Raw genomic sequence first — 21,673 nt, forward strand, 5'->3', positions numbered from 1 at the left:
CTGATGTAAGAGTCCTGTACTGATGTAAGTCCTGTACTGATGTAAGAGTCCTGTACTGATGTCCTGTACTGATGTAAGAGTCCCTGTACTGATGTAAGAGTCCTGTACTGTACTGCTAGAGTCCTGTACTGCTGTAAGAGTCCTGTACTGATGTAAGAGTCCTGTACTGATGTAAGAGTCCTGTACTGATGTAAGAGTCCTGTACTGATGTAAGAGTCCTGTACTGATGTAAGAGTCCTGTACTGCTGTAAGAGTCCTGTACTGGTGTAAGAGTCCTGTACTGATGTAAGAGTCCTGTACTGATGTAAGAGTCCTGTACTGATGTAAGAGTCCTGTACTGGTGTAAGAGTCCTGTACTGGTGTAAGAGTCCTGTACTGCTGTAAGAGTCCTGTACTGCTGTAAGAGTCCTGTACTGCTGTAAGAGTCCTGTACTGCTGTAAGAGTCCTGTACTGATGTAAGAGTCCTGTACTGATGTAAGAGTCCTGTACTGATGTAAGAGTCCTGTACTGCTGTAAGAGTCCTGTACTGGTGTAAGAGTCCTGTACTGATGTAAGAGTCCTGTACTGATGTAAGAGTCCTGTACTGATGTAAGAGTCCTGTACTGCTGTAAGAGTCCTGTACTGCTGTAAGAGTCCTGTACTGCTGTAAGAGTCCTGTCCTGTAGATGTAAGAGTCCTGTACTGGTGTAAGAGTCCTGTACTGGTGTAAGAGTCCTGTACTGGATGTAAGAGTCCTGTACTGCTGTAAGAGTCCTGTACTGGTGTAAGAGTCCTGTACTGCTGTAAGAGTCCTGTACTGGTGTAAGAGTCCTGTACTGATGTAAGAGTCCTGTACTGATGTAAGAGTCCTGTACTGTACTGCTGTAAGAGTCCTGTACTGCTGTAAGAGTCCTGTACTGTAAGAGTCCTGTAAGAGTCCTATACTAATGTAAGAGTCCTGTACTGATGTAAGAGTCCTGTACTGGTGTAAGAGTCCTGTACTGGTGTAAGAGTCCTGTACTTATGTAAGAGTCCTGTACTGTATGTAAGAGTCCTGTACTGCTGTAAGAGTCCTGTACTGATGTAAGAGTACTGATGTAAGAGTCCTGTACTGATGTAAGAGTCCTGTACTGCTGTAAGAGTCCTGCACTGTGTAAGAGTCCTGTACTGATGTAAGAGTCCTGTACTGCTGTAAGAGTCCTGTACTGATGTAAGAGTCCTGTACTGATGTAAGAGTCCTGTACTGATGTAAGAGTCCTGTACTGATGTAAGAGAGTACCTGTAAGAGTCCTGTACTGATGTAAGAGTCCTGTACTGATGTAAGAGTCCTGTACTGATGTAAGAGTCCTGTACTGATGTAAGAGTCCTGTACTGATGTAAGAGTCCTGTACTGATGTAAGAGTCCTGTACTGATGTAAGAGTCCTGTACTGATGTAAGAGTCCTGTACTGTACTGTATGTAAGAGTCCTGTACTGATGTAAGAGTCCTGTACTAATGTAAGAGTCCTGTACTGCTGTAAGAGTCCTGTACTGCACTGGATGTAAGAGTCCTGTACTGATGTAAGAGTCCTGTACTGATGTAAGAGTCCTGTACTGATGTAAGAGTCCTGTACTGATGTAAGAGTCCTGTACTGCTGTAAGAGTCCTGTACTGGTGTAAGAGTCCTGTACTGATGTAAGAGTCCTGTACTGCTGTAAGAGTCCTGTACTGATGTAAGAGTCCTGTACTGATGTAAGAGTCCTGTACTGATGTAAGAGTCCTGTACTGCTGTAAGAGTCCTGTACTGCTGTAAGAGTCCTGTACTGATGTAAGAGTCCTGTACTGGTGTAAGAGTCCTGTACTGATGTAAGAGTCCTGTACTGCTGTAAGAGTCCTGTACTGATGTAAGAGTCCTGTACTGATGTAAGAGTCCTGTACTGATGTAAGAGTCCTGTACTGATGTAAGAGTCCTGTACTGATGTAAGAGTCCTGTACTGCTGTAAGAGTCCTGTACTGTGTAAGAGTCCTGTACTGCTGTAAGAGTCCTGTACTGATGTAAGAGTCCTGTACTGATGTAAGAGTCCTGTACTGCTGTAAGAGAGTGCTGTACTGATGTAAGAGTCCTGTACTGGTGTAAGAGTCCTGTACTGATGTAAGAGTCCTGTACTGCTGTAAGAGTCCTGTACTAATGTAAGAGTCCTGTACTGATGTAAGAGTCCTGTACTGCTGTAAGAGTCCTGTACTGCTGTAAGAGTCCTGTACTGATGTAAGAGTCCTGTACTGCTGTAAGAGTCCTGTACTGATGTAAGAGTCCTGTACTGATGTAAGAGTCCTGTACTGATGTAAGAGTCCTGTACTGATGTAAGAGTCCTGTACTGATGTAAGAGTCCTGTACTGATGTAAGAGTCCTGTACTGATGTAAGAGTCCTGTACTGATGTAAGAGTCCTGTACTGATGTAAGAGTCCTGTACTGATGTAAGAGTCCTGTACTGCTGTAAGAGTCCTGTACTGCTGTAAGAGTCCTGTACTGGTGTAAGAGTCCTGTACTGATGTAAGAGTCCTGTACTGCTGTAAAGAGTCCTGTAAGAGTACTGTACTGTAAGAGTCCTGTACTGATGTAAGAGTCCTGTACTGATGTAAGAGTCCTGTACTGGTGTAAGAGTCCTGTACTGATGTAAGAGTCCTGTACTGCTGTAAGAGTCCTGTACTGATGTAAGAGTCCTGTACTGATGTAAGAGTCCTGTACTGATGTAAGAGTCCTGTACTGCTGTAAGAGTCCTGTACTGCTGTAAGAGTCCTGTACTGATGTAAGAGTCCTGTACTGGTGTAAGAGTCCTGTACTGATGTAAGAGTCCTGTACTGCTGTAAGAGTCCTGTACTGATGTAAGAGTCCTATACTAATGTAAGAGTCCTGTACTGATGTAAGAGTCCTGTACTGATGTAAGAGTCCTGTACTGATGTAAGAGTCCTGTACTGCTGTAAGAGTCCTGTACTGATGTAAGAGTCCTGTACTGCTGTAAGAGTCCTGTACTGCTGTAAGAGTCCTGTACTGCTGTAAGAGTCCTGTACTGATGTAAGAGTCCTGTACTGATGTAAGAGTCCTGTACTGATGTAAGAGTCCTGTACTGGTGTAAGAGTCCTGTAAGAGTCCTGTACTGATGTAAGAGTCCTGTACTGATGTAAGAGTCCTGTACTGGTGTAAGAGTCCTGTACTGGTGTAAGAGTCCTGTACTGATGTAAGAGTCCTGTACTGATGTACTGAGAGTCCTGTACTGTATGTGTAAGAGTCCTGTACTGGTGTAAGAGTCCTGTACTGATGTAAGAGTCCTGTACTGATGTAAGAGTCCTGTACTGATGTAAGAGTCCTGTACTGATGTAAGAGTCCTGTACTGATGTAAGAGTCCTGTACTGATGTAAGAGTCCTGTACTGATGTAAGAGTCCTGTACTGATGTAAGAGTCCTGTACTGATGTAAGAGTCCTGTACTGCTGTAAGAGTCCTGTACTGCTGTAAGAGTCCTGTACTGGTGTAAGAGTCCTGTACTGCTGTAAGAGTCCTGTACTGATGTAAGAGTCCTGTACTGATGTAAGAGTCCTGTACTGCTGTAAGAGTCCTGTACTGCTGTAAGAGTCCTGTACTGGTGTAAGAGTCCTGTACTGATGTAAGAGTCCTGTACTGCTGTAAGAGTCCTGTACTAATGTAAGAGTCCTGTACTGATGTAAGAGTCCTGTACTGCTGTAAGAGTCCTGTACTGATGTAAGAGTCCTATACTGATGTAAGAGTCCTGTACTGCTGTAAGAGTCCTGTACTGATGTAAGAGTCCTGTACTGATGTAAGAGTCCTGTACTGATGTAAGAGTCCTGTACTGATGTAAGAGTCCTGTACTGATGTAAGAGTCCTATACTAATGTAAGAGTCCTGTACTGCTGTAAGAGTCCTGTACTGCTGTAAGAGTCCTGTACTGGTGTAAGAGTCCTGTATGTAAGAGTCCTGTACTGATGTAAGAGTCCTGTACTGCTGTGTAAGAGTCCTGTACTGATGTAAGAGTCCTGTACTGATGTAAGAGTCCTGTACTGATGTAAGAGTCCTGTACTGATGAGAGTCCTGTACTGATGTAAGAGTCCTGTACTGATGTAAGAGTCCTGTACTGCTGTAAGAGTCCTGTACTGATGTAAGAGTCCTGTACTGATGTAAGAGTCCTGTACTGATGTAAGAGTCCTGTACTGGTGTAAGAGTCCTGTACTGCTGTAAGAGTCCTGTACTGCTGTAAGAGTCCTGTACTGATGTAAGAGTCCTGTACTGATGTAAGAGTCCTGTACTGATGTAAGAGTCCTGTACTGCTGTAAGAGTCCTGTACTGATGTAAGAGTCCTGTACTGATGTAAGAGTCCTGTACTGATGTAAGAGTCCTGTACTGGTGTAAGAGTCCTGTACTGATGTAAGAGTCCTGTACTGATGTAAGAGTCCTGTACTGATGTAAGAGTCCTGTACTGATGTAAGAGTCCTGTACTGCTGTAAGAGTCCTGTACTGATGTAAGAGTCCTGTACTGATGTAAGAGTCCTGTACTGATGTAAGAGTCCTGTACTGATGTAAGAGTCCTGTACTGATGTAAGAGTCCTGTACTGATGTAAGAGTCCTGTACTGATGTAAGAGTCCTGTACTGATGTAAGAGTCCTGTACTGATGTAAGAGTCCTGTACTGATGTAAGAGTCCTGTACTGCTGTAAGAGTCCTGTACTGATGTAAGAGTCCTGTACTGATGTAAGAGTCCTGTACTGATGTAAGAGTCCTGTACTGGATGTAAGAGTCCTGTACTGGTGTAAGAGTCCTGTACTGATGTAAGAGTCCTGTACTGATGTAAGAGTCCTGTACTGATGTAAGAGTCCTGTACTGATGTAAGAGTCCTGTACTGATGTAAGAGTCCTGTACTGATGTAAGAGTCCTGTACTGATGTAAGAGTCCTGTACTGATGTAAGAGTCCTGTACTGCTGTAAGAGTCCTGTACTGATGTAAGAGTCCTGTACTACTGCTGTAAGAGTCCTGTACTGATGTAAGAGTCCTGTACTGATGTAAGAGTCCTGTACTGATGTAAGAGTCCTGTACTGATGTAAGAGTCCTGTACTGCTGTAAGAGTCCTGTACTGATGTAAGAGTCCTGTACTGCTGTAAGAGTCCTGTACTGATGTAAGAGTCCTGTACTGATGTAAGAGTCCTGTACTGATGTAAGAGTCCCTGTACTGATGTAAGAGTCCTGTACTGATGTAAGAGTCCTGTACTGATGTAAGAGTCCTGTACTGATGTAAGAGTCCTGTACTGATGTAAGAGTCCTGTACTGATGTAAGAGTCCTGTACTGCTGTAAGAGTCCTGTACTGCTGTAAGAGTCCTGTACTGATGTAAGAGTCCTGTACTGCTGTAAGAGTCCTGTACTGCTGTAAGAGTCCTGTACTGATGTAAGAGTCCTGTACTGATGTAAGAGTCCTGTACTGCTGTAAGAGTCCTGTACTGATGTAAGAGTCCTGTACTGATGTAAGAGTCCTGTACTGATGTAAGAGTCCTAAGAGTACTGTACTGCTGTAAGAGTCCTGTACTGATGTAAGAGTCCTGTACTGATGTAAGAGTCCTGTACTGATGTAAGAGTCCTGTACTGATGTAAGAGTCCTGTACTGATGTAAGAGTCCTGTACTGATGTAAGAGTCCTGTACTGTGTAAGAGTCCTGTACTGATGTAAGAGTACCTGTACTGATGTACTGATGTAAGAGTCCTGTACTGCTGTAAGAGTCCTGTACTGATGTAAGAGTCCTGTACTGATGTAAGAGTCCTGTACTGATGTAAGAGTCCTGTACTGATGTAAGAGTCCTGTACTGATGTAAGATGTAAGAGTCCTATACTGATGTAAGAGTCCTGTACTGATGTAAGAGTCCTGTACTGATGTAAGAGTCCTGTACTGATGTAAGAGTCCTGTACTGATGTAAGAGTACTGATGTAAGAGTCCTGTACTGCTGTAAGAGTCCTGTACTGTACTGTGTAAGAGTCCTGTACTGATGTGTAATGAGAGTCCTGTACTGGTGTAAGAGTCCTGTACTGGTGTAAGAGTCCTGTACTGATGTAAGAGTCCTGTACTGACTGTAAGAGTCCTGTACTGATGTAAGAGTCCTGTACTGATGTAAGAGTCCTGTACTGATGTAAGAGTCCTGTACTGATGTAAGAGTCCTGTACTGATGTAAGAGTCCTGTACTGATGTGTAAGAGTAAGAGTCCTGTACTGCTGTAAGAGTCCTGTACTGATGTAAGAGTCCTGTACTGATGTAAGAGTCCTGTACTGCTGTAAGAGTCCTGTACTAATGTAAGAGTCCTGTACTGATGTAAGAGTCCTGTACTGCTGTAAGAGTCCTGTACTGCTGTAAGAGTCCTATACTGATGTAAGAGTCCTGTACTGATGTAAGAGTCCTGTACTGATGTAAGAGTCCTGTACTGATGTAAGAGTCCTGTACTGATGTAAGAGTCCTGTACTGATGTAAGAGTCCTGTACTGATGTAAGAGTCCTGTACTGATGTAAGAGTCCTGTACTGATGTAAGAGTCCTATACTGATGTAAGAGTCCTGTACTGCTGTAAGAGTCCTGTACTGCTGTAAGAGTCCTGTACTGATGTAAGAGTCCTGTACTGATGTAAGAGTCCTGTACTGCTGTAAGAGTCCTATACTAATGTAAGAGTCCTGTACTGATGTAAGAGTCCTGTACTGATGTAAGAGTCCTGTACTAATGTAAGAGTCCTGTACTGATGTAAGAGTCCTGTACTGCTGTAAGAGTCCTGTACTGGTGTAAGAGTCCTGTACTGATGTAAGAGTCCTGTACTGATGTAAGAGTCCTGTACTGATGTAAGAGTCCTGTACTGATGTAAGAGTCCTGTACTGATGTAAGAGTCCTGTACTGATGTAAGAGTCCTGTACTGATGTAAGAGTCCTGTACTGATGTAAGAGTCCTGTACTGATGTGTAAGAGTCCTGTACTGATGTAAGAGTCCTGTACTGATGTAAGAGTCCTGTACTGATGTAAGAGTCCTGTACTGATGTAAGAGTCCTGTACTGATGTAAGAGTCCTGTACTGCTGTAAGAGTCCTGTACTGATGTAAGAGTCCTGTACTGCTGTAAGAGTCCTGTAAGAGTCCTGTACTGATGTAAGAGTCCTGTACTGATGTAAGAGTCCTGTACTGGTGTAAGAGTCCTGTACTGCTGTAAGAGTCCTGTACTGCTGTAAGAGTCCTGTACTGGTGTAAGAGTCCTGTACTGGTGTAAGAGTCCTGTACTGGTGTAAGAGTCCTGTACTGATGTAAGAGTCCTGTACTGATGTAAGAGTCCTGTACTGATGTAAGAGTCCTGTACTGATGTAAGAGTCCTGTACTGCTGTAAGAGTCCTGTACTGGTGTAAGAGTCCTGTACTGTACTGTAAGAGTCCTGTACTGTGTAAGAGTCCTGTACTGGTGTAAGAGTCCTGTACTAATGTAAGAGAGTCCTGTAGTCCTGTACTAATGTAAGAGTCCTGTACTGATGTAAGAGTCCTGTACTGCTGTAAGAGTCCTGTACTAATGTAAGAGTCCTGTACTGATGTAAGAGTCCTGTACTGATGTAAGAGTCCTGTACTGATGTAAGAGTCCTGTACTGATGTAAGAGTCCTGTACTGATGTAAGAGTCCTGTACTGATGTAAGAGTCCTGTACTGATGTAAGAGTCCTGTACTGCTGTAAGAGTCCTGTACTGGTGTAAGAGTCCTGTACTGATGTAAGAGTCCTGTACTGCTGTAAGAGTCCTGTACTAATGTAAGAGTCCTGTACTGATGTAAGAGTCCTGTACTGCTGTAAGAGTCCTGTACTGCTGTAAGAGTCCTGTACTGATGTAAGAGTCCTGTACTGCTGTAAGAGTCCTGTACTGGTGTAAGAGTCCTGTACTGATGTAAGAGTCCTGTACTGCTGTAAGAGTCCTGTACTGCTGTAAGAGTCCTGTACTGATGTAAGAGTCCTGTACTGCTGTAAGAGTCCTGTACTGATGTAAGAGTCCTGTACTGATGTAAGAGTCCTACTGTAAGAGTCCTGTACTGATGTAAGAGTCCTGTACTGATGTAAGAGTCCTGTACTGATGTAAGAGTCCTGTACTGATGTAAGAGTCCTGTACTGATGTAAGAGTCCTGTACTGATGTAAGAGTCCTGTACTGTAAGAGTGTACTGATGTAAGAGTCCTGTACTGATGTAAGAGTCCTGTACTGATGTAAGAGTCCTGTACTGATGTAAGAGTCCTGTACTGATGTAAGAGTCCTGTACTGATGTAAGAGTCCTGTACTGCTGTAAGAGTCCTGTACTGCTGTAAGAGTCCTGTACTGATGTAAGAGTCCTGTACTGATGTAAGAGTCCTGTACTGATGTAAGAGTCCTGTACTGCTGTAAGAGTCCTGTACTGATGTAAGAGTCCTGTACTGATGTAAGAGTCCTGTACTGAGTCCTGTAAGAGTCCTGTACTGATGTAAGAGTCCTGTACTGATGTAAGAGTCCTGTACTGCTGTAAGAGTCCTGTACTGCTGTAAGAGTCCTGTACTGATGTAAGAGTCCTGTACTGATGTAAGAGTCCTGTACTGATGTAAGAGTCCTGTGTACTGCCTGTAAGAGTCCTGTACTGCTGTAAGAGTCCTGTACTGATGTAAGAGTCCTGTACTGATGTAAGAGTCCTGTACTGATGTAAGAGTCCTGTACTGCTGTAAGAGTCCTGTACTGCTGTAAGAGTCCTGTACTGGTGTAAGAGTCCTGTACTGATGTAAGAGTCCTGTACTGATGTAAGAGTCCTGTACTGATGTAAGAGTCCTGTACTGATGTAAGAGTCCTGTACTGATAAGAGTAAGAGTCCTGTACTGATGTAAGAGTCCTGTACTGATGTAAGAGTCCTGTACTGATGTAAGAGTCCTGTACTGATGTAAGAGTCCTGTACTGATGTAAGAGTCCTGTACTGCTGTAAGAGTCCTGTACTGCTGTAAGAGTCCTGTACTGATGTAAGAGTCCTGTACTGATGTAAGAGAGTCCTGTACTGATGTAAGAGTCCTGTACTGGTGTAAGAGTCCTGTACTGATGTAAGAGTCCTGTACTGATGTAAGAGTCCTGTACTGATGTAAGAGTCCTGTACTGATGTAAGAGTCCTGTACTGCTGTAAGAGTCCTGTACTGATGTAAGAGTCCTGTACTGCTGTAAGAGTCCTGTACTGCTGTAAGAGTCCTGTACTGCTGTAAGAGTCCTGTACTGATGTAAGAGTCCTGTACTGATGTAAGAGTCCTGTACTGATGTAAGAGTCCTGTACTGGTGTAAGAGTCCTGTACTGATGTAAGAGTCCTGTACTGCTGTAAGAGTCCTGTACTGATGTAAGAGTCCTGTACTGATGTAAGAGTCCTGTACTGATGTAAGAGTCCTGTACTGATGTAAGAGTCCTGTACTGATGTAAGAGTCCTGTACTGCTGTAAGAGTCCTGTACTGGTGTAAGAGTCCTGTACTGATGTAAGAGTCCTGTACTGCTGTAAGAGTCCTGTACTGATGTAAGAGTCCTGTACTGATGTAAGAGTCCTGTACTGCTGTAAGAGTCCTGTACTGCTGTAAGAGTCCTGTACTGCTGTAAGAGTCCTATACTGATGTAAGAGTCCTGTACTGATGTAAGAGTCCTGTACTGATGTAAGAGTCCTGTACTGATGTAAGAGTCCTGTACTGATGTAAGAGTCCTGTACTGCTGTAAGAGTCCTGTACTGATGTAAGAGTCCTGTACTGATGTAAGAGTCCTGTACTGATGTAAGAGTCCTGTACTGATGTGTAAGAGTCCTGTACTGCTGTAAGAGTCCTGTACTGATGTAAGAGTCCTGTACTGATGTAAGAGTCCTGTACTGATGTAAGAGTCCTGTACTGGTGTAAGAGTCCTGTACTGATGTAAGAGTCCTGTACTGGTGTAAGAGTCCTGTACTGATGTAAGAGTCCTGTACTGATGTAAGAGTCCTGTACTGATGTAAGAGTCCTGTAGAGTCCTGTACTGCTGTAAGAGTCCTGTACTGATGTAAGAGTCCTGTACTGATGTAAGAGTCCTGTACTGATGTAAGAGTCCTGTACTGCTGTAAGAGTCCTGTACTGCTGTAAGAGTCCTATACTGATGTAAGAGTCCTGTACTGATGTAAGAGTCCTGTACTGATGTAAGAGTCCTGTACTGCTGTAAGAGTCCTGTACTGCTGTAAGAGTCCTGTACTGATGTAAGAGTCCTGTACTGGTGTAAGAGTCCTGTACTGATGTAAGAGTCCTGTACTGATGTAAGAGTCCTGTACTGATGTAAGAGTCCTGTACTGATGTAAGAGTCCTGTACTGATGTAAGAGTCCTGTACTGCTGTAAGAGTCCTGTACTGCTGTAAGAGTCCTGTACTGCTGTAAGAGTCCTGTACTGATGTAAGAGTCCTGTACTGATGTAAGAGTCCTGTACTGATGTAAGAGTCCTGTACTGATGTAAGAGTCCTGTACTGCTGTAAGAGTCCTGTACTGCTGTAAGAGTCCTGTACTGATGTAAGAGTCCTGTACTGATGTAAGAGTCCTGTACTGATGTAAGAGTCCTGTACTGATGTAAGAGTCCTGTACTGATGTAAGAGTCCTGTACTGATGTAAGAGTCCTGTACTGATGTAAGAGTCCTGTACTGCTGTAAGAGTCCTGTACTGATGTAAGAGTCCTGTACTGATGTAAGAGTCCTGTACTAAGATGTAAGAGTCCTGTACTGCTGTAAGAGTCCTGTACTGGTGTAAGAGTCCTGTACTGATGTAAGAGTCCTGTACTGCTGTAAGAGTCCTGTACTGATGTAAGAGTCCTGTACTGATGTAAGAGTCCTGTACTGATGTAAGAGTCCTGTACTGATGTAAGAGTCCTGTACTGATGTAAGAGTCCTGTACTGCTGTACTGATGTAAGAGTCCTGTACTGATGTAAGAGTCCTGTACTGATGTAAGAGTCCTGTACTGATGTAAGAGTCCTGTACTGCTGTAAGAGTCCTGTACTGATGTAAGAGTCCTGTACTGATGTAAGAGTCCTGTACTGCTGTAAGAGTCCTGTACTGATGTAAGAGTCCTGTACCTGTAAGAGTCCTGTACTGGTGTAAGAGTCCTGTACTGTAAGAGTCCTGTAAGAGTCCTGTACTGGTGTAAGAGTCCTGTACTGATGTAAGAGTCCTGTACTGATGTAAGAGTCCTGTACTGATGTAAGAGTCCTGTACTGATGTAAGAGTCCTGTACTGAGTCCTGTATGTAAGAGTCCTGTACTGATGTAAGAGTCCTGTACTGGTGTAAGAGTCCTGTACTGCTGTAAGAGTCCTGTACTGCTGTAAGAGTCCTGTACTGATGTAAGAGTCCTGTACTGGTGTAAGAGTCCTGTACTGCTGTAAGAGTCCTGTACTGATGTAAGAGTCCTGTACTGATGTAAGAGTCCTGTACTGATGTAAGAGTCCTGTAGTCCTGTACTGATGTAAGAGTCCTGTACTGCTGTAAGAGTCCTGTACTGATGTAAGAGTCCTGTACTGATGTAAGAGTCCTGTACTGATGTAAGAGTCCTGTACTGATGTAAGAGTCCTGTACTGATGTAAGAGTCCTGTACTGATGTAAGAGTCCTGTACTGCTGTAAGAGTCCTGTACTGATGTAAGAGTCCTGTACTGATGTAAGAGTCCTGTACTGGTGTAAGAGTCCTGTACTGATGTAAGAGTCCTGTACTGATGTAAGAGTCCTGTACTGATGTAAGAGTCCTGTACTGCTGTAAGAGTCCTGTACTGCTGTAAGAGTCCTGTACTGGTGTAAGAGTCCTGTACTGATGTAAGAGTCCTGTACTGCTGTAAGAGTCCTGTACTGATGTAAGAGTCCTGTACTGATGTAAGAGTCCTGTACTGATGTAAGAGTCCTGTACTGATGTAAGAGTCCTGTACTGATGTAAGAGTCCTGTACTGATGTAAGAGTCCTGTACTGCTGTAAGAGTCCTGTACTGCTGTAAGAGTCCTGTACTGATGTAAGAGTCCTGTACTGATGTAAGAGTCCTGTACTGATGTAAGAGTCCTGTACTGATGTAAGAGTCCTGTACTGCTGTAAGAGTCCTGTACTGCTGTAAGAGTCCTGTACTGATGTAAGAGTCCTGTACTGCTGTAAGAGTCCTGTACTGTAAGATGTAAGAGTCCTGTACTGATGTAAGAGTCCTGTACTGATGTAAGAGTCCTGTACTGCTGTAAGAGTCCTGTACTGATGTAAGAGTCCTGTACTGGTGTAAGAGTCCTGTACTGATGTAAGAGTCCTGTACTGATGTAAGAGTCCTGTACTGCTGTAAGAGTCCTGTACTGATGTAAGAGTCCTGTACTGATGTAAGAGTCCTGTACTGATGTAAGAGTCCTGTACTGATGTAAGAGTCCTGTACTGATGTAAGAGTCCTGTACTGCTGTAAGAGTCCTGTACTGCTGTAAGAGTCCTGTACTAATGTAAGAGTCCTGTACTGATGTAAGAGTCCTGTACTGCTGTAAGAGTCCTGTACTGCTGTAAGAGTCCTGTACTGATGTAAGAGTCCTGTACTGCTGTAAGAGTCCTGTACTGATGTAAGAGTCCTGTACTGCTGTAAGAGTCCTGTACTGATGTAAGAGTCCTGTACTGCTGTAAGAGTCCTGTACTGCTGTAAGAGTCCTGTACTGTAAGAGTCCTGTACTGATGTAAGAGTCCTGTACTGGTGTAAGAGTCCTGTACTGATGTAAGAGTCCTGTACTGATGTAAGAGTCCTGTACTGCTGTAAGAGTCCTGTACTGCTGTAAGAGTCCTGTACTGATGTAAGAGTCCTGTACTGATGTAAGAGTCCTGTACTGATGTAAGAGTCCTGTACTGATGTAAGAGTCCTGTACTGTGTGTGGTGTAAGAGTCCTGTACTGATGTAAGAGTCCTGTACTGATGTAAGAGTCCTGTACTGATGTAAGAGTCCTGTACTGATGTAAGAGTCCTGTACTGCTGTAAGAGTCCTGTACTGATGTAAGAGTCCTGTACTGCTGTAAGAGTCCTGTACTGATGTAAGAGTCCTGTACTGTGTAAGAGTCCTGTACTGATGTAAGAGTCCTGTACTGATGTAAGAGTCCTGTACTGATGTAAGAGTCCTGTACTGGTGTAAGAGTCCTGTACTGCTGTAAGAGTCCTGTACTGATGTAAGAGTCCTGTACTGATGTAAGAGTCCTGTACTGGTGTAAGAGTCCTGTACTGATGTAAGAGTCCTGTACTGATGTAAGAGTCCTGTACTGATGTAAGAGTCCTGTACTGCTGTAAGAGTCCTGTACTGCTGTAAGAGTCCTGCACTGGTGTAAGAGTCCTGTACTGATGTAAGAGTCCTGTACTGATGTAAGAGTCCTGTACTGATGTAAGAGTCCTGTACTGCTGTAAGAGTCCTGTACTGATGTAAGAGTCCTGTACTGATGTAAGAGTCCTGTACTAAGAGTCCTGTACTGATGTAAGAGTCCTGTACTGTGTGTAAGAGTCCTGTACTGATGTAAGAGTCCTGTACTGATGTAAGAGTCCTGTACTGATGTAAGAGTCCTGTACTGATGTAAGAGTCCTGTACTGATGTAAGAGTCCTGTACTGATGTAAGAGTCCTGTACTGCTGTAAGAGTCCTGTACTGATGTAAGAGTCCTGTACTGGTGTAAGAGTCCTGTACTGATGTAAGAGTCCTGTACTGCTGTAAGAGTCCTGTACTGATGTAAGAGTCCTGTACTGATGTAAGAGTCCTGTACTGATGTAAGAGTCCTGTACTGATGTAAGAGTCCTGTACTAATGTAAGAGTCCTGTACTGATGTAAGAGTCCTGTACTGCTGTAAGAGTCCTGTACTGATGTAAGAGTCCTGTACTGATGTAAGAGTCCTGTAATGTAAGAGTCCTGTACTGATGTAAGAGTCCTGTACTGATGTAGAGTCCTGTACTGATGTAAGAGTCCTGTACTGATGTAAGAGTCCTGTACTGATGTAAGAGTCCTGTACTGATGTAAGAGTCCTGTACTGATGTAAGAGTCCTGTACTGATGTAAGAGTCCTGTACTGATGTAAGAGTCCTGTACTGATGTAAGAGTCCTGTACTGATGTAAGAGTCCTGTACTGATGTAAGAGTCCTGTACTGATGTAAGAGTCCTGTACTGATGTAAGAGTCCTGTACTGATGTAAGAGTCCTGTACTGATGTAAGAGTCCTGTACTGCTGTAAGAGTCCTGTACTGCTGTAAGAGTCCTGTACTGATGTAAGAGTCCTGTACTGCTGTAAGAGTCCTGTACTGCTGTAAGAGTCCTGTACTGATGTAAGAGTCCTGTACTGATGTAAGAGTCCTGTACTGATGTAAGAGTCCTGTACTGCTGTAAGAGTCCTGTACTGATGTAAGAGTCCTGTACTGATGTAAGAGTCCTGTACTGGTGTAAGAGTCCTGTACTGATGTAAGAGTCCTGTACTGCTGTAAGAGTCCTGTACTGATGTAAGAGTCCTGTACTGATGTAAGAGTCCTGTACTGATGTAAGAGTCCTGTACTGCTGTAAGAGTCCTGTACTGGTGTAAGAGTCCTGTACTGATGTAAGAGTCCTGTACTGATGTAAGAGTCCTGTACTGATGTAAGAGTCCTATACTGATGTAAGAGTCCTGTACTGATGTAAGAGTCCTGTACTGGTGTAAGAGTCCTGTACTAATGTAAGAGTCCTGTACTGGTGTAAGAGTCCTGTACTGATGTAAGAGTCCTGTACTGATGTAAGAGTCCTGTACTGATGTAAGAGTCCTGTACTGATGTAAGAGTCCTGTACTAATGTAAGAGTCCTGTACTGCTGTAAGAGTCCTGTACTGCTGTAAGAGTCCTGTACTGCTGTAAGAGTCCTGTACTGATGTAAGAGTCCTGTACTGCTGTAAGAGTCCTGTACTGCTGTAAGAGTCCTGTACTGATGTAAGAGTCCTGTACTGATGTAAGAGTCCTGTACTGATGTAAGAGTCCTGTACTGATGTAAGAGTCCTGTACTGATGTAAGAGTCCTGTACTGATGTAAGAGTCCTGTACTGATGTAAGAGTCCTGTACTGATGTAAGAGTCCTGTACTGATGTAAGAGTCCTGTACTGCTGTAAGAGTCCTGTACTGATGTAAGAGTCCTGTACTGCTGTAAGAGTCCTGTACTGATGTAAGAGTCCTGTACTGATGTAAGAGTCCTGTACTGATGTAAGAGTCCTGTACTGCTGTAAGAGTCCTGTACTGCTGTAAGAGTCCTGTACTGATGTAAGAGTCCTGTACTGATGTAAGAGTCCTGTAAGAGTCCTGTACTGCTGTAAGAGTCCTGTACTGCTGTAAGAGTCCTGTACTGATGTAAGAGTCCTGTACTGCTGTAAGAGTCCTGTACTGCTGTAAGAGTCCTGTACTGCTGTAAGAGTCCTGTACTGGTGTAAGAGTCCTGTACTGCTGTAAGAGTCCTGTACTGCTGTAAGAGTCCTGTACTGATGTAAGAGTCCTGTACTGGTGTAAGAGTCCTGTACTGATGTAAGAGTCCTGTACTGATGTAAGAGTCCTGTACTGCTGTAAGAGTCCTGTACTGATGTAAGAGTCCTGTACTGATGTAAGAGTCCTGTACTGATGTAAGAGTCCTGTACTGATGTAAGAGTCCTATACTGATGTAAGAGTCCTGTACTGCTGTAAGAGTCCTGTACTGATGTAAGAGTCCTGTACTGATGTAAGAGTCCTGTACTGATGTAAGAGTCCTGTACTGATATAAGAGTGCTGTACTGATATAAGAGTGCTGTACTGCTGTAAGAGTCCTGTACTGATGTAAGAGTCCTGTACTGCTGTAAGAGTCCTGCACTGGTGTAAGAGTCCTGTACTGGTGTAAGAGTCCTGTACTGATGTAAGAGTCCTGTACTGGTGTAAGAGTCCTGTACTGGTGTAAGAGTCCTGTACTGGTGTAAGAATCCTGTACTGATGTAAGAGTCCTGTACTGGTGTAAGAGTCCTGTACTGATGTAAGAGTCCTGTACTGATGTAAGAGTCCTGTACTGATGTAAGAGTCCTGTACTGATGTAAGAGTCCTGTACTGCTGTAAGAGTCCTGCACTGGTGTAAGAGTCCTGTACTGCTGTAAGAGTCCTGTACTGATGTAAGAGTCCTGTACTGATGTAAGAGTCCTGTACTGCTGTAAGAGTCCTGTACTGATGTAAGAGTCCTGTACTGATGTAAGAGTCCTGTACTGGTGTAAGAGTCCTGTACTGCTGTAAGAGTCCTGTACTGGTGTAAGAGTCCTGTACTGATGTAAGAGTCCTGTACTAATGTAAGAGTCCTGTACTGCTGTAAGAGTCCTGTACTGCTGTAATAGTCCTGTACTGATGTAAGAGTAAGAGTCCTGTACTGATGTAAGAGTCCTGTACTGATGTAAGAGTCCTGTACTGATGTAAGAGTCCTGTACTGATGTAAGAGTCCTGTACTGGTGTAAGAGTCCTGTACTGATGTAAGAGTCCTGTACTGATGTAAGAGTCCTGTACTGCTGTAAGAGTCCTGTACTGATGTAAGAGTCCTGTACTGATGTAAGAGTCCTGTACTAATGTAAGAGTCCTGTACTGCTGTAAGAGTCCTGTACTGGTGTAATAGTCCTGTACTGATGTAAGAGTCCTGTACTGATGTAATAGTCCTGTACTGGTGTAAGAGTCCTGTACTAATGTAAGAGTCCTGTACTGATGTAAGAGTCCTGTACTGATGTAAGAGTCCTGTACTGATGTAAGAGTCCTGTACTGCTGTAAGAGTCCTGTACTGGTGTAAGAGTCCTGTACTGATGTAAGAGTCCTGTACTGATGTAAGAGTCCTGTACTGATGTAAGAGTCCTGTACTGATGTAAGAGTCCTGTACTGATGTAAGAGTCCTGTACTGCTGTAAGAGTCCTGTACTGATGTAAGAGTCCTGTACTGATGTAAGAGTCCTGTACTGGTGTAAGAGTCCTGTACTGCTGTAAGAGTCCTGTACTGGTGTAAGAGTCCTGTACTGATGTAAGAGTCCTGTACTGATGTAAGAGTCCTGTACTGCTGTAAGAGTCCTGTACTGGTGTAAGAGTCCTGTACTGATGTAAGAGTCCTGTACTGATGTAAGAGTCCTGTACTGCTGTAAGAGTCCTGTACTGATGTAAGAGTCCTGTACTGATGTAAGAGTCCTGTACTGGTGTAAGAGTCCTGTACTGATGTAAGAGTCCTGTACTGCTGTAAGAGTCCTGTACTGATGTAAGAGTCCTGTACTGATGTAAGAGTCCTGTACTAATGTAAGAGTCCTGTACTGCTGTAAGAGTCCTGTACTGCTGTAAGAGTCCTGTACTGATGTAAGAGTCCTGTACTGATGTAAGAGTCCTGTACTGATGTAAGAGTCCTGTACTAATGTAAGAGTCCTGTACTGATGTAAGAGTCCTGTACTGATGTAAGAGTCCTGTACTGATGTAAGAGTCCTGTACTGCTGTAAGAGTCCTGTACTGCTGTAAGAGTCCTGTACTGATGTAAGAGTCCTGTACTGATGTAAGAGTCCTGTACTGATGTAAGAGTCCTGTACTGATGTAAGAGTCCTGTACTGATGTAAGAGTCCTGTACTGATGTAAGAGTCCTGTACTGCTGAGTCCTGTACTGATGTAAGAGTCCTGTACTGATGTAAGAGTCCTGTACTGATGTAAGAGTCCTGTACTGCTGTAAGAGTCCTGTACTGATGTAAGAGTCCTGTACTGATGTAAGAGTCCTGTACTGATGTAAGAGTCCTGTACTGCTGTAAGAGTCCTGTACTGGTGTAAGAGTCCTGTACTGATGTAAGAGTCCTGTACTGATGTAAGAGTCCTGTACTGCTGTAAGAGTCCTGTACTGATGTAAGAGTCCTGTACTGGTGTAAGAGTCCTGTACTGGTGTAAGAGTCCTGTACTGCTGTAAGAGTCCTGTACTGCTGTGAGTCCTGTACTGAAGAGTCCTGTACTGATGTAAGAGTCCTGTACTAATGTAAGAGTCCTGTACTGATGTAAGAGTCCTGTACTGATGTAAGAGTCCTGTACTGATGTAAGAGTCCTGTACTGATGTAAGAGTCCTGTACTGATGTAAGAGTCCTGTACTGATGTAAGAGTCCTGTACTGATGTAAGAGTCCTGTACTGGTGTAAGAGTCCTATACTAATGTAAGAGTCCTGTACTGGTGTAAGAGTCCTGTACTGATGTAAGAGTCCTGTACTGATGTAAGAGTCCTGTACTGATGTAAGAGTGCTGTACTGATGTAAGAGTCCTGTACTAATGTAAGAGTCCTGTACTGCTGTAAGAGTCCTGTACTGCTGTAAGAGTCCTGTACTGCTGTAAGAGTCCTGTACTGCTGTAAGAGTCCTGTACTGCTGTAAGAGTCCTGTACTGCTGTAAGAGTCCTGTACTGATGTAAGAGTCCTGTACTGCTGTAAGAGTCCTGTACTGATGTAAGAGTCCTGTACTGGTGTAAGAGTCCTGTACTGATGTAAGAGTCCTGTACTGGTGTAAGAGTCCTTTACTAATGTAAGAGTCCTATACTAATGTAAGAGTCCTGTACTGATGTAAGAGTCCTGTACTGATGTAAGAGTCCTGTACTAATGTAAGAGCCCTGTTCTGATGTAAGAGTCCTGTACTAATGTAAGAGTCCTGTACTAATGTAAGAGTCCTGTACTGATGTAAGAGTCCTGTACTGATGTAAGAGTCCTGTACTGATGTAAGAGTCCTGTACTGATGTAAGAGTCCTGTACTAATGTAAGAGTCCTGTACTGATGTAAGAGTCCTGTACTGCTGTAAGAGTCCTGTACTGATGTAAGAGTCCTGTACTGATGTAAGAGTCCTGTACTGCTGTAAGAGTCCTGTACTGATGTAAGAGTCCTGTACTGATGTAAGAGTCCTGTACTGATGTTAGAGTCCTGTACTAATGTAAGAGTCCTGTTCTGATGTAAGAGTCCTATACTAATGTAAGAGTCCTGTACTAATGTAAGAGTCCTGTACTGGTGTAAGAGTCCTGTACTGATGTAAGAGTCCTGTACTGGTGTAAGAGTGCTGTACTGATGTAAGAGTGCTGTACTGCTGTAAGAGTCCTGTACTAATGTAAGAGTCCTGTACTGCTGTAAGAGTCCTGTACTGATGTAAGAGTCCTGTACTGGTGTAAGAGTCCTGTACTGATGTAAGAGTCCTGTACTGCTGTAAGAGTCCTGTACTGATGTAAGAGTCCTGTACTGCTGTAAGAGTCCTGTACTGCTGTAAGAGTCCTGTACTGCTGTAAGAGTCCTGTACTAATGTAAGAGTCCTGTACTGATGTAAGAGTCCTGTACTGATGTAAGAGTCCTGTACTGATGTAAGAGTCCTGTACTGATGTAAGAGTCCTGTACTGCTGTAAGAGTCCTGTACTGCTGTAAGAGTCCTGTACTGATGTAAGAGTCCTGTACTGTACTGTGTAAGAGTCCTGTACTGTGCTGTAAGAGTCCTGTACTGATGTAAGAGTCCTGTACTGCTGTAAGAGTCCTGTACTGCTGTAAGAGTCCTGTACTGCTGTAAGAGTCCTGTACTGGTGTAAGAGTCCTGTACTGATGTAAGAGTCCTGTACTGATGTAAGAGTCCTGTACTGCTGTAAGAGTCCTGTACTGATGTAAGAGAGTCCTGTAAGAGTCCTGTACTGATGTAAGAGTCCTGTACTGATGTAAGAGTCCTGTACTGATGTAAGAGTCCTGTACTGATGTAAGAGTCCTGTACTAATGTAAGAGTCCTGTACTAATGTAAGAGTCCTGTACTGATGTAAGAGTCTGTACTGATGTTAGAGTCCTGTACTGGTGTAAGAGTCCTATATTTCTGTTGCAGCTGACGTGCCACACCGTCCAGTCCTGTTTTGGCTACACAGATCGACCCAACGACTTCATTGAACCTCAGCTTTCCCCCGTGGAGATACAGCGGGGAGTTAACCTACAGTAAGTCACGTCTAAACATACACCATTATCTCTGTCACAGTGGAGATACAGTGGGGAGCTGACCTACAGTATACCTATCAGATCCCCTGATATGTTGCTCCAAGTGACACTTACTAGATCCCTGGATACGGTTCTCGGGTTACGATGCTCCAAGTGACACCTACTAGATCCCCGGATACGGTTCTCGGGTTACGATGCTCCAACTGACACCTACCAAACCCCCGGATACGGTTCTCGGGTTACGATGCTCCAAGTGACACCTACTTGATCCCCGGATACAATGCTCTTGTTACGATGCTCCAATTGACACCTACCAAACCCCCGAATACGGTTCTCGGGTTACGATGCTCCAAGTGACATGATTGCTAATGTTATTTGTGTCCATTTATTAATTGAATCACGAACAAAACGCATTAAAATGATGATTGCAATCAACAAAGAGATGATAAGTATGTATTCCGATATGCGACAGAAATTTAACCTTTAATTGTTGACATTGATACTTCAGAATTAATAATACAACACTGATGATGATATTACACCTGTTTGGCGTTCTACTCGTTGTTCTGAACTTCTATGTCGTATAACGTGCGCTAGTGGTCAGGCTCGCTGACTGGTTAACACACGTCATCGGTTCCCAATTGCGCAGGTCGATGCTCATGCTGTTGATCACAGGATTGTCTGGTCGGGACTCGATTATTTACAGACAGCCGCCATATAGCTGTAATATTGCTGAGTGCAGCGTAAAACTAAACTCACTCACTCACTATTACGTGCGCAAAATAGACCACGTTTAAGTTGTGTTTCTCCTGGACAACCAGCTTTGTTTGGTGTAAGGCTACATTTCAAGGGGTTTTGTCGGGCACTGAGTGACACGGCCTTCACACTGCGGAATTAATCGGAGCGCCTGATGCAGTCTGATCTGTTGAAAAACGATGATAAAATTATGGGCGTGGGTCGCAGATAACTTTCAGGCTTGTCACTCGCGGCAGTCACAGTAGTTTTGTCATCGGTAAAAACGTGCGATTTGACTTGGTGAAATGGATACCTTATATTAACAGCAATTCTGACCATTTTCTGTTAGATCAACCTCGATGTATCTTTTTGCATCTGACTTTCCAGGCGGGGTCAGTTGTCTCAGAAGCATTATAAGCTACTTTATTTCAGGGCTTCATAGCATGTGACGTCATAGCGAGCCAGAACGACTACCCGACTGTCTCCCAGCACACAGGGGGAGGACTGAGGACAGTTATATAACAGTTTGGTTGTCCACTGTCGAGACACGTTCTCAGATGTAGGGCTTATTGGGGGAATTATGCTCAGACATTGCAACAGTTTATACAGTCGAGCACAGTCGAGTACCTTCTGTTTATCTGATTGTGAATACCCTCAAAGCATTATCGTCTATACACCCTTGTATACACCCTTGTCGTGAATACACTAGGGGTATTGGTGAACGTACACCCCAGGCAGTGTTGCCAGTACACCCTGGGTATTGCACAGACGAGCCTCATTTTACATCGGCGCAAGTCATTCCAATACACCTTGCGACCGTCCCTTGAGGCTGCTTTCTCATAATAAAAATATGAATAATAAATATAATAATAATGCATGTATTTATTGGGTTCAGCAATTCACTATTATGATGTGCTCTGTGCGGTACCAGAGAGTTTAGATTTTATTTGATTTACAAACTAAATATTGCCTGTGGGTGGAATCGATCTGTTCAGAAAAATGTGTTTTTACTTCGCCATT

The 21,673-nt window shown here is 43.6% G+C and overlaps 1 protein-coding gene across 1 annotated transcript in view; it reads left to right on the plus strand.

Moving 5' to 3' along the window:
- LOC124286685 (fibropellin-1-like) overlaps nt 1-21,673 on the plus strand; it is a 76,403-nt gene that overhangs the window by 20,918 nt on the left and 33,812 nt on the right. Inside the window, exon 2 of the mRNA XM_046723093.1 lies at nt 19,812-19,918. Within this exon, the coding sequence (XP_046579049.1) occupies nt 19,812-19,918 (107 nt within the window). The remainder of the gene's footprint in view (nt 1-19,811; nt 19,919-21,673) is intronic.

Source organism: Haliotis rubra, unplaced genomic scaffold (genome assembly GCF_003918875.1).
Source record: "Haliotis rubra isolate DU_JTF1 unplaced genomic scaffold, ASM391887v1 Scf39, whole genome shotgun sequence".
Lineage (NCBI taxonomy): Eukaryota > Metazoa > Mollusca > Gastropoda > Lepetellida > Haliotidae > Haliotis > Haliotis rubra.